Below are 12,350 nucleotides of genomic sequence, written 5' to 3' on the forward strand. Positions count from 1 at the left end.
CAAGGATGAACAGCCTGTCCCCTCCACGTGATCGGGGAGGTGGCCTGCTTTGGCTATTTAAATGAGCTGCTGCATGGAAGATTGCAGCAACTCCACGACATGCAGGCTGTCTTTTGTGCCGCCCCCGCCCTCATCAGCGGTGGGCACAGAAAATTCAGCCCGGTGTGGGGGAGGATATATATGCATATCTTTGTTGTTGTTTTTACGACCAGGTGAGAAAGAGGTCTAGGGGTCCCTTTCAGCCTTCACCTGGTCTTACTGTAACAGGGTTTAATTTTAAACACACCGTGTTTTTTTAGCTCCCCCTTGGTGAATCCTTGTTCACCGCTTTCCAACTATAAGGCAAAGAAACCAGCACAAACAGGCTTTCTCGGGTTTAAAGAAGAAAAGTTGAAATTTATTAAACTTAAACTTTAATTCAGTTGATGGCGACGAAACACGACGTGCCCACGTTAGCATGCATACGCGATACACACGTGCAAATAGAGACAGAAAAGAACAGAAGAAATATAAAGTGGAAATATTACAGGCAATATCTGAAGAGTTGTTGTTAAGGTTCTTCGAGCTCACTGTAGAGTCCTTGATTGTAGGTACATCTTGCTTTTCGTTGGGGCCCAGTATTCTTCTTAAACCTTGTTTTCTGTAGGAGACTTTTCTCTCTTGGGGTTCATGTGTCTTCAGTGGATTCAGGAGCTTGTGTGAAAGAGATGGGAGCAGATAGGCGAAATCTTCTCAGTCCAGGAGCATACAGCCACTCTGTCTTCAAACTCTCTGTGGCCAGTTCAAAAGAAAACCCTGGAATAGTCAGTTATTCATATGATCAGCTGGTCTAACCAGTCCTGACACTTGTGGATTGTATCCTCCTTAGCAGGCCCTGCAATGCACTTCCTCACCTTCGATGTCTGTTAGTGTGTAAGTGTATTTTTCCAGCCAGGGCTGATCTGTTTAACAAGTTATTTTCTGGCTCCAACAACAGTTAAAAATCAATGTTCATGACAAAATTGATGTGCCTCATTCTTGGCAGGTGGGGGTCCAGCGTGACATTGTTAAAGTCTCATGTAGTTGCCCACTTTTTATCCAACCTCTCGTTGTCATGATCTTTGATGACACATGTAAGCTAACATTTTATCATTGAAACTGCTGAAGTAGGCATTTGTAATAGGGATTCCTGTCGTGATGTCCCAGCTCCCTGCTCCTTCTCTTCTACTACAATCCTCCTTTTTCAGGCTCTCGGAGTCTACCCTGTGCTGACATTTCTCTTCTGTGCCATTCCTGATCCTGATCCTGTCTCCTTTCACCTTGACATATTTTTTATCCTCCCTTTAATTGTTAATTTTAATTGTCACTCTCCATTTGCCTTTCTCCTCCAGCATAGTCTTTTTCTCTCAAATATCTCCCACTCCACTCTCTCATTGTTTATTTCACCTCTTTAATTCTCTCATCTACTTTCATCTCTACTTCTCCTTTCAACCATCAAGAAGTTAAAACTAGTGTAGGAGACATCAGACAGAGACACATAAAAGGGGTAAAATGTAATCAAAACGAAATTGTCACACTGAAAGGAATTAATTCCAAAAATTACAGGGATCCAACTAAACCAAACAATACTTTAGAAATGTTGTCTGTTTGCTGCAGTGACTTGTGTGATCCTGCAGGTTTGTGCATTGTAAACTAGATCATACATCTAATGTTTGTCAGTATCTGTGCAATTGGTTTCGTTTGTTTTTGGGTGTGTGTGTGTGCATGGTTAAGGCTGTTAATGATGTGAGTTGCAAAGAACCTGGGGGCGCGGGAGGGGATTGCTGTATACTGCAGGGGGGGGAGGGGATTGCTGTATACTGGGGGCGGGGAAGGGGAGGGGATTGCTGTATACTGTGGGGGAGGGGATTGCTGTACTCTGGGGCAGGAGGGGATTGCTGTACACTGTGGGGAGGGGATTGCTGTTCACTGGGGCGGTGGGGAGGATTGCTGGCACCTTGCACGTGCTAAGTCTGAGCCTAGTGGAAACTGATACTTCTGACTAATTATACATTTGGAAACAATTTTCAGCAACAGTACGATATGTAATAGTATCTGATCCTCATTAATAAATTCATGATGAATGTTTTGAAGTTTTCTTTGTAACTTTATAACATTAAAGAATTTACGGTTGAGACTGTTAGTTCCACCCAGTTCTTCAGCATCTTTAAAAATCTAAATAATTTATAACTCAGTGTGCTCCATGGAAATTAAAGGAAAATAATAGTTTTCCTGAGATATATTTAAATATTTCTGAAAGGCAGTAAAAGAAACTTTACCAGCTATGATCCTACATGCCAGCTCACGACATTGGGAATGGGAAGTCAATACCTACATTTCCTGGTAACGCTATGATAAAGAGACATTTTGGGAGGTTCAACGAAATGACACACGTTATAATGCATCCAATATCCAACAGATTCCTTGTTTATGTGAGGGTGATATATTTCGAATGTGGGCACCCTGTGTCAGCGCGAAGGTTTCCCAACATCTTTAAATGCAAAGTAAAGTCTCCCTTCTTTCTGCCCAATAGGTATGTCAGCGTGAGAACAACATCCTGCACTGCAGCAAAGTGCTATTTCCAATTCTCCTCACCAGTCATCCTTCTGACATTGCTATTTGTTCCCAATACATGGGAACTTTATGGGCTTAACCCTCCGGTTTGACTACTGTTGAGGCAGCCCAAACTTATTTCATTTAAGATTTCTGAAGCTGTCAGGATGGAGACTTTCAGTCTATCAGAGTGAAATGACTGAAATCCAAGGGATAAAACAGTTTACTGTTTGTTACAGAGAGGCCACAGGTATAACTGAAACGGTCACACTGGCGAAACAAGGGGCTGGATTTTAAGAGTCCGCCGCCGATTTCAGCTCAAAAACTGGTAACCCGCCCATGCGGGCTGCACACCAAAGAGCCACCTCGATCTTAAGCGCGGCGGCTCATTTAAATAGCCGGAGCAGCCCGCCCCCAGCAATCTCGTGGAAGGGGCGGGCTGTCCATCCCTGGCAATGGCATCAGCTGCCTGTGCACAGGCACTGGTGCCATTTTTAAAGGGCAGCCAGCCCTGCTGCCTAATTTAAATTTTTAACGACAAACTCCCCAAAATTAAATACATTTCTAATGCCCCTTTCCCACCCCGCCCCAATAACAATTACATTAACTATTTGTCCTTACCCCACCAAAAAAAAACACCCCCCACAAACTGCACAAAGTTTACAGTTCAACCCTTCCCACCATCCCCTACACCCATTAAATTTTTTGACCCCGTTCCCCACCTCTCCACACTGAAAATCGTACCTCCTCCCCCCTCCTCACCAGTGTGGCGCCGCCTTTCCCCAGATGGGGATTTGAAGGTGTGAGAGTGCCAGCCACCACGCCAAAGACCACAGCTAAGTGTATGTTAATTCATTCATTTTATTGATTTGAATATTTTAATTGTGGTCCAGCGGCGGGGGGGTCACCACAGAGCCTCGCCACCGCTGGGAGGACTGGGCACGGCCCTCACGGCGCCGAGGTCCGTGGCAGGCCTCATCTGGATTCCCCTCCCCACCCCCACCCCCACCAAAGAACCCGACGCCTGGGAAAGATTCAGCCCAAGCTGTGGCTGAGGTTAAGGGATACTGTTGAGGCTAAGCAATTGGTTTTACACCTATCCCGAGTTTCATTTCCAAGATTGGCATCTCTTTCACTGGGTAGGAGAGGGGGCATGGAAGAAAAAGGGAAAGGAAAGCATTTACCCGTTGCTGAGGCATCGTCGCAGTGAGTATGAAGCTCCACCTGCACAAGTCCGTGAGCACTCACTCCATGGGCCCCAGGCATCCCACTGAGAGTCCCCATCCTCTTCAGACCGAGCTGTCCGTGAACTCTGCAAGACACAAGTTAATATTTGTCTGAAAATTTACTCATAGATTCAATGCAGCAGATTCCAAAGTAGATGGCATCAGCAGAAATGACATCTCCTGTTTTATATAAGATTGAGTGAAGTCCAGTTTTGTGGGGCTTTGGCCCTGAAGATAGATTAAGAATAATATGGGATTGTTTATCTAAGGATAAGTGAACAGTTCATATCGAATTTCAAGTCATTTAATGTGGATACTTTGATCTTTTTATTAGCTAAGTTTCCAATGTTATATTTCAGTATTTTCTGGAGGATTGTATTCTTTCATGAGGGCGATTTAATTTTCCAATGCAAAATTTACCCTAAGCAGTCCTGTTTCTGAACTAAACATTATAAAAAAAAGTGTTACATAAAATGACTAAACCGTTAAAAGATGAGTCGAGACCGGATTATTTCCACAACTTAAAATACCCACCATTTGTCTATAGCCTACCCTCTGCTATTCATTCTGTCCCTTTCTCCAGCCCCTCTCCATCTCACCAGGTAGTAAAGTGATGGTGATAATCTCCTCATTGTGGCACTGTTCCAACTGGAAATGTTCTATGATTTTATAACAGATAAGCCCACTGCAGACACAGATTCTATTAGACTGATCTGTGAGATCATGTGGCAGAATTACATATTAGTATATTCGTAGAGAATCTCTAGGAGACTCCCAGGTATGAGTGTCCCACCAGTTTACCAACAAAAGGAACAATTATCGTGAGCTTGGTCCATACACTCTCTTGGACTGGTTTCAATCACCTAAAGAGGTCAGAGATTTTATTCCCGTCTTGACCCTTTTCTATATTTAGGGCGGCACAGTGGCGCAGTGGTTAGCACCGCAGCCTCACAGCTCCAGCGACCTGGGTTCAATTCTGGGTACAGTCTGTGTGGAGTTTGCAAGTTCTCCCTGTGTCTGCGTGGGTTTCCTCCAGGTGCTCCGGTTTCCTCCCACAGCCAAAAGACTTGCAGGTTGATAGGTAAATTGGCCATTATAAATTGCCCCTGGTATAGGTATGTGGTAGGGGAATATAGGGACAGGTGAGGATGTGGTAGGAATATGGGATTAGTGTAGGATTAGTATAAAATGGGTGGTTAATGGTCGGAACAGACTCGGTGGGCCGAAGGGCCTGTTTCGGTGCTGTATCTCTAAATCTAAAAAAAAATCTATATTTTCAGCTCTTCCAAGACATGACATGTCAGGATAGTGGGTGGGGAGTGTTGGATGGAGTGGGTGGGGAGTGTTGGATGGGGTGAGTGGGGAGTGGGGGGGGGGATCGAGACAGGGGATGCGGTGGGTGGACAGTGGATGGGGATTGGTTGGGGAGTGGAGTGACTGGAGAGTGGGGGATCGGGTGGGTAAGGAGTGGGGGTGTGGGGGTTGGGGGGTGGAGAGTGGGGTTGGGGATAGGTGAAGAGTGGGGGATGTGGCTGGGTGGGGGGATGGGAGATGTGGCTGGATGGAGAGTGGGGGATGAGGTGGGTGGATGGAGAGTGGTGGGTGGGGATGAGTGGAGAGTGGGGGGTGGGGGCTGGGGGTGAGTGGGGGAATGGGGATGGGAGTGGGGGATGGGGATGAGTGGAGATTGGGCGGTGGGGGATGGGTGGGTGAGTTGGGGGATGAGGGTGAGTGGAAAGTGGGGGGGTGAGTGGAAAGTGGGGGGATGAGGGTGGGGGATGAGGGTTGGTGGAGAGTGGGGGATGGGTGTGGGTGGAGAGTGGGGGATGGGGATGGGGCTGGGGGTGGGTGGAGAATGGGGAATGAGGATGGGGGTTGGTGGAGAGTGGGGTAGGGAGTTGGGGATGAGGCTGGAGGTGGGTGGAGAGTGCAGGATGAGGGCGGGGGATGAGGTTTAGTGGAGAGTTGGGTGATGGGGGATGAGGGTGGGTGAGTGGAGAGTGGGTGTTGGGGGATGTGGGAGAGTGGGTGTTGGGGGATGTGGGTGAGTGGAGAGTGGGTGTTGGGGGATGTGGGTGAGCGGAGAGTGGGTGTTGGGGGATGTGGGTGAGTGGAGAGTGGGTGTTGGGGGATGTGGGTGAATGGAGAGTGGGGGGATGGGGGATGAGGGTGGGTGTGGGGGATGTGGGTGAGTGGAGAGTGGGGGATGGGTGAGTGGAGAGTGGGGGATGGCGGATGTGGGTGGGTGGTGGAGTGATGTGGGTGGGTGGGGAGTGGGGGGATGGGGGATGAGGGTGAGTGGAAAGTGGGGGGGATGGGGGTGGGTGAGGGTGAGTGGAAAGTGGGGGGATGGGGGTGGGGGGATGGGGGCACGTGGGATGGGGATGAGGGTTGGTGGAGAGTGGGGGATGGGTGTGGGTGGAGAGTGGGAGTGGGGGATGGGGCTGGGGGTGAGTGGAGCGTGGGAGGATGGGGTTCAATGGAGAGTGGGAGGATGGGGTTTAGTGGAGAGTGGGGTGATGGGGGATGGGGATGATGGGGGAATGAGGGTGGGTGGAGAGTGGGGGCATGAGGGTGGGTGGAGAGTGGGAGGATGGGGTTTAATGGAGAGTGGGAGGATGGGGTTTAGTGGAGAGTGGGGTGATGGGGGATGGGGATGATGGGGGAATGAGGGTGGGTGGAGAGTGGGGGAATGAGGGTGGGTGGAGAGTGGGAGGATGGGGTTTAATGGAGAGTGGGAGGATGGGGTTTAGTGGAGAGTGGGGTGATGGGGGATGGGGATGATGGGGGAATGAGGGTGGGTGGAGAGTGGGGGAATGAGGGTGGATGGAGAGTGCGGGATGGGGGATGTGGGTGGGGGAATGGGGGATGAGGGTGGGTGGGGGGATGGGGGATATGGGTAGGTGGTGGATGGGGGGATGGGGGATGTGGGTGGAGGGATGGGTGATGGTGGATGTGGGTGGGTGGGGGGATGAGTTATGAGGATGGGTGGGGGGATGGGGGATGTGGGTGTATGGATGGGGGATGTAGTTGGTTGGGGGACATGGGGGGATGGGGTATGTAGGTGGGTGGTGAGTGGGGGGATGGGGATGTGGGTGGGTGGAGAGTGGGGGGATGGGGTTGTGGGTGGGGGGAATGTGGGATGGGGTTGAAGGTGGATGGTGGGTGGGGTGATGAGGGTGGGTGGTGATGGGGGTGGGTGGAGAGTGGGAGATGGGGATGGGGAAGGGTAGAGTGGGGGATGGGGGTGGTGGAGAGTGGGGGATGTAGATGGGGGGTGGAGAGTGGGGGATGGGGGTGGGTGGAGAGTGGGGGATGGGGGTGGTGGAGAGTGGGGGATGGAGATGGGGGGGTGGAGAGTGGGGGATGAGAGTGGGGGATGAGGGTGGGGATGGGGGTGGGTGGGGGATGAGGGTGGGGATGGGGGTGGGTGGAGAGGAGGGGATGGGGATGGGGGTGGGTAGAGAGTGGGGGATGGGGATGGGGGTGGTGGAGAGTGGGGGATGGGATGGGGGTGGTGGAGAGTGGGGGATGGGATGGGGGTGGTGGAGAGTGGGGGATGGGGGTGGGGGATGGGGATGGAGGTGGTGGAGAGTGGGGGATGGGATGGGGGTGGTGGAGAGTGGGGGATGGGGGTGGGTGAAGAGAGTGATGTGGAGAGTGGGATGGGGTGAGTGGAATGGGAATGTGGGAAGGAACATAGGAGCAGGAGTAGGTATTTAGCCCACCGGGCCTGCTCTGCCATTCAATACGATCATGGCTGATCATCCACTTCAATGCCAATTTTCCACACCATCCCCATATCCCTTTATGTCTTTGGTGTTTAAAAATCTGTCAATCTCTGCTTTAAACATATTCAATGACTGAGCTTCCACAGCCCTCTGGGGCATGGATTTCCAAAGATTCACAACCCTCTGAATCAAGAAATTTCTCCTTATCTCTGTCCTAAGTGGCTAGCCCCTTATTTTGAAATTGTGTTTCCTGGTTCTATACTCCCCAACCAGGGGAAACATCTTAGCTGCATCTACCCTGTCTATCCCTTTAAGTATTTTGTACATTTTAATGAGATCACCTCTCATTCTTCGAAACTCTAGAGAATACAGGCCCAGTTTCCCCAATCTCTCTTCATAGGACAGTCCCACCATCCTGGGAACAAAAGTCTGGTGAACTTTCATTGCACTCCCTCTATGGCAATAATATCCTTCCGAAGGTAAGTGGAGCAAAACTGCACAGAGTACTCCAGGTGCGGTCCAACCAAGGTTCTATACAATTGAAGCAAGACTTCACTACTCCTGTACTCAAATCCTTTTGCGATAAAGGCTAACATACCATTAGCCTTCCTAATTGCTTGCTGCACCTGCATGTTAGCTTTCAGTAAACTACAAAACAAGAAGCTGCACTTGATGAGGAGGATTATAATGAAAAATCAAAACTTACAGACCAGGTCCCATTGTACATCTACACTTTCTAATCTCTTACCATTTAAGAAATAGTCTGCACATCTATTTCTCCTACCAAAATGGATAACCTCACATTTTGCCACATTATATTCCATCTGCCATGTTCTTGCCCACTCACTAAGTCTGGGTCCAAATCCCCTTGTAGCCGCTTTGCATTTTCCTCACAACACTCATTTCCACCTAGTTTTGTGTCATCCACGAACTTGGAACTCTGGGGCCCAAGCACTGATCCCTGCGGTACCCCACAAGTCACAGCCTGCCAACGCGAGAATGACTGGTTTATTCCTACTCTCTGCTTTCTGCCTGTTAACCAATCCTTAATCCATGTCAGTATGTTACCTCCTATCCCATGTGCTTTAATTTTGCTAACCAACCTCCTGTGGGGGACTTTATCAAAAGCCTTCTGAAAATCCAAGTATTCTACATCTACGACACCCCTTTAACAATTCTGTTGGTAATATCCTCAAAAAAACTCCAACAGGTTCGTCAAACATGATTTCCCATTCATAAATCCACATTGACTATGCCAATAAGATCATTATTATCCAAGTGTCCATTTATCACATTCTTTTGAATAGATTCTAGCATTCTCCCTAATACTGATGTAAGGCTAACAGATCTGTAGTTCCCTGTTAATCTCTCTCCCTCCTTTCCTAAATAGTGAGGTAACATTTGCGACCTTCCAATCTGCAGCAACTGTTCCAGAATCTATAGAATTTTGGAAGATGATCACCAATGCATCCACTATCTCCATAGCTACCTCTTTCAACACTCTGGGATGTAGAATATCAGGTTCCGGGGACTTAATAATCTTCAGCCCCATAAATTTCTCCAAAACAACCTTCTTACTAATATCAATATCCTAGTCCCTTGAATCTCTAATTCTGGGAGATTTCTTGTATCTTCCTCAGTGAAGACAGATACAAAGTAATCATTTAGCTTATCTGCCATTTCTCTATTGCCATTATAAATTCTCCTGACTCTGCCTGTAATGGACCTATATTTGTCTTAGCCAAATGTTTCCTTTGTACGTACCTACAGAAGCTTTTACAGGCCATTTTTATGGCTTTTTTTCTAGTTTACATTCATATTCTATGCTCCCTTTGTTTATCAGTTTCTTGCTCCTCCTTTGCTATATTCTGCAATCCTCAGGTTTACTACTATTTCTGGTAACTTTATAGGCCTTTTCTTTTAATCTTATACAATCCTTAACTTCCTTTGTTAGCCACTGTTGACTGAATTTTCTTTTTAGGTTTTTGTGATTTGAAGGAATGTATAGTTGCTGTAAACTATGTAATAATTCTTTAAAGACTATCCATTGCCTATATACTGTCATACCTTTCAATGTATTTTCCCAATCCAGCTCAGCCAATTTGCCCCTCATACCTTCATAATTTCCTTTGTTCAAATTTACCACCCTGGCTTCAAACTGAACTACCTCACTTTCAAACAGAATGTAAAATTCTATCATTTTATGGTCACTCATCCCTATAGGTTCTTTTACAACAAGCTTATTAATGAGCCCTTTCTCATTACATAATACTAGATCTAAAATAGCCTGTTCTCTTGTCGGTTCCTCAACATACTGCTCTAGAAAACCATCCCTAACACACTCCAGAAACTTGTTTTCCACTGCATTAATGCTTATTAGATTTACCCAGTCTCTATGCAGATTGAAGTCACCCATGATTACTGTATTGCCCATGCTACATGCTTCTCTAATCTCCTGATTAACGCCATGCCCCACACTACCACTACTGTTTGGCCTATAAACAATGTTTGCTGTCCCTTGCTGTTTCTTACCTCCACCCCAACAGATTCCAAGTTTATATTTGTGATGTTTTGGGCAGCATGAGTGTGGTGCAGGCTTGATGGAGCAGCTGTTTTATCCCTGCCTGTTATTTCTGTATGTCTCTATGTAGAGGGTCACTGCATTGGTACAAAGGTATTTGGGAAACCTGTTCAGTTGTTACCAGAGCATAGCAACTGCTTGTAATTTTAAATCACATTCGTATCATATAGAAACAGTGTAACAATGCACTTTAAGACAGTTCACCTTTTAGAACCTCAGTGTTACACAGAATGAAAAGAAAGGCTGGAAGCACAGAGCTGGATCCAGAGTTAACTGCTGTATGGTCCAGCAGGGTGTTTGACCTCTGCACTCAGCAGTCCCTTCGGGTGACGGGGGCTGAAGACAGCAGACTGGAAAGACCTCAGCCTGGAGCACCAGGAGAAGCCTGGATTTGAATTCCTGGTGGAGGTTTGTTGGTGGGGCCTAGCCAGTCTTTCCCAGCCTGGAGCAAGGGTGATTTTAACACTGGCACAAGCTGGCCAGAAGGAAGAAGTGGAGCCCACCACTGGAGGTCCCAATCCCCTGGAGTCAGATAAGTGCTCATTAGGCAGATTGGGAGGGCATCATAGTTAGGGAAGGGAGATGAAAGCCCAGGGTTTCCTTATGGGGCACAGAGGAGAACTTCTGACCCACAGGATACAAAAACATAATTAAAAGTAACTTACCTCTCTAGGCCTCCTCTGGCCCCAGCTGCATGTACAGTGGGTTGGCCTGGTAGAGACAGGCCTTGGGTTAAAATTGCAGTTGTGCTCTGGTGTCATCAGAGCCAGACCTGCATCTTTACAGAAGAACTGCTTGTAAATTGCAACCCATAGGAAGGAAGTGGGATCGCAGGAGGTAAACCACCCGTGGCCATTTTAATGAGCCACCCGTCTGGTTTCCAACTGGTGAACAGGGTTAAATACACCCAGCAAGATTCCTTGAGCACTCCTCTACATATCTAAATCTTGCATTAATCCTGAGATAATTACAAGTGAAATTAGTCCAAGAAATATTATCTTCAGTTGTGAGCCCTGTAAGGCATCAGGAAATATATCAAGTGAAACATGCCAGGTTGGGAACTGGCCAAAAGAGGTATTGAGAGTGGCCTGAGACCAGGCACTTTCCCAGCTGCAGGTATCCGGCTGGGTGCATGACGAAAAGACATTAAAAATAAAACAGGGACAATGTACCTAAATCTTCATAGAGAAATAATTTACTAAAGTGAATGCTTTCACAGTTGACACCAATGGCTGTGATCCGCACACAGTGGGCTGAATTTTATTCTCCCACCGCCAGGAACGGCGGAAGGTGAAAAAATGGCAGTCCACACGTGCCGCCATCCGTTGCGATCTAACACACAGCGGCTCATTTCCATATGCACAGCGGTCTGCCACCCCAATCTCGTGGCAGGAGCGGGTTCTGCGACACTGGCAACAGCATCAGCTGCCTCTGTGCAGGCCCTGGCACCATTTTTAAAGGGCTGCCAGACCTGCACAAAGAGTAAAAAGTTCAACCCAGGAGAAGGGTGTGTGAGTGCCGCCTGTCGCATGGAAATTGTGGACAGCCGGTAAGATAGCGGGGAATGGTATGTTAATGTAGTCATGTCCTTTATTTCAATTTTAAAGTAGGTCCCATTGCATCGCCGCTGCCGGGAAGATCAGGCCCGGCAATCCCAGTGTCAGGTTCCATGGCAGGCCACTGCCGCTGTGATCTTCCGTCACTCACCTCTCACACCCACCTCACCATGGAGCCTGACGTCTGGAGCTCAACAAAATTCAGCTCAGTGATTCTCCCATTGAAACCAGACTAGCTCAGACTGGTATGAACCATCCAGGCTACTCTCAGGAGCTATTACTATAGCATTGACAGAACCCGTCTGCTTTCATGGTGAATGGTACATGGCAGGAGAGATCCAAAGGAGGGAAGAGCAGAATTGGTCTGTAAGTCAGAAACCAGAGGGCATAAATTTCAGATTGTCACCAAAAGAACAGAAGGAGAGCTTAGGAGAATGTGTTTCTCGGCTGAGGGTTGTTGAGGCATGAAAGCCTAGACCTCTGGCTCAGGAGATGGCCATAAGTTTGGCCGTAATTCCGACCTCGGGTCATTTACCAGCAAGTCAAGTTACTCTGGACTGTGGCCTACTACAGTTGGATGCAAACACAGATGGCAAATAGCCTGTTAAAACACATCTTTTTCCAAGAATATTGCTTTTCTTGACGATAGGATCTGTGCACTGATGTGCTCAGCGTCCTGAAGGTT

General features: G+C 47.9%; 1 protein-coding gene across 1 annotated transcript in view; it reads right to left on the reverse strand.

Annotated features, from left to right (window-relative positions):
• The window catches only part of LOC137368744 (ADAMTS-like protein 1), an 852,599-nt gene that overhangs the window by 337,305 nt on the left and 502,944 nt on the right, over nt 1-12,350 (reverse strand). Inside the window, exon 3 of the mRNA XM_068028933.1 lies at nt 3,756-3,883. Coding sequence (XP_067885034.1) covers nt 3,756-3,883 — 128 coding nt within the window. The remainder of the gene's footprint in view (nt 1-3,755; nt 3,884-12,350) is intronic.

The sequence above is a fragment of the Heterodontus francisci genome, chromosome 4 (assembly GCF_036365525.1).
Source record: "Heterodontus francisci isolate sHetFra1 chromosome 4, sHetFra1.hap1, whole genome shotgun sequence".
Lineage (NCBI taxonomy): Eukaryota > Metazoa > Chordata > Chondrichthyes > Heterodontiformes > Heterodontidae > Heterodontus > Heterodontus francisci.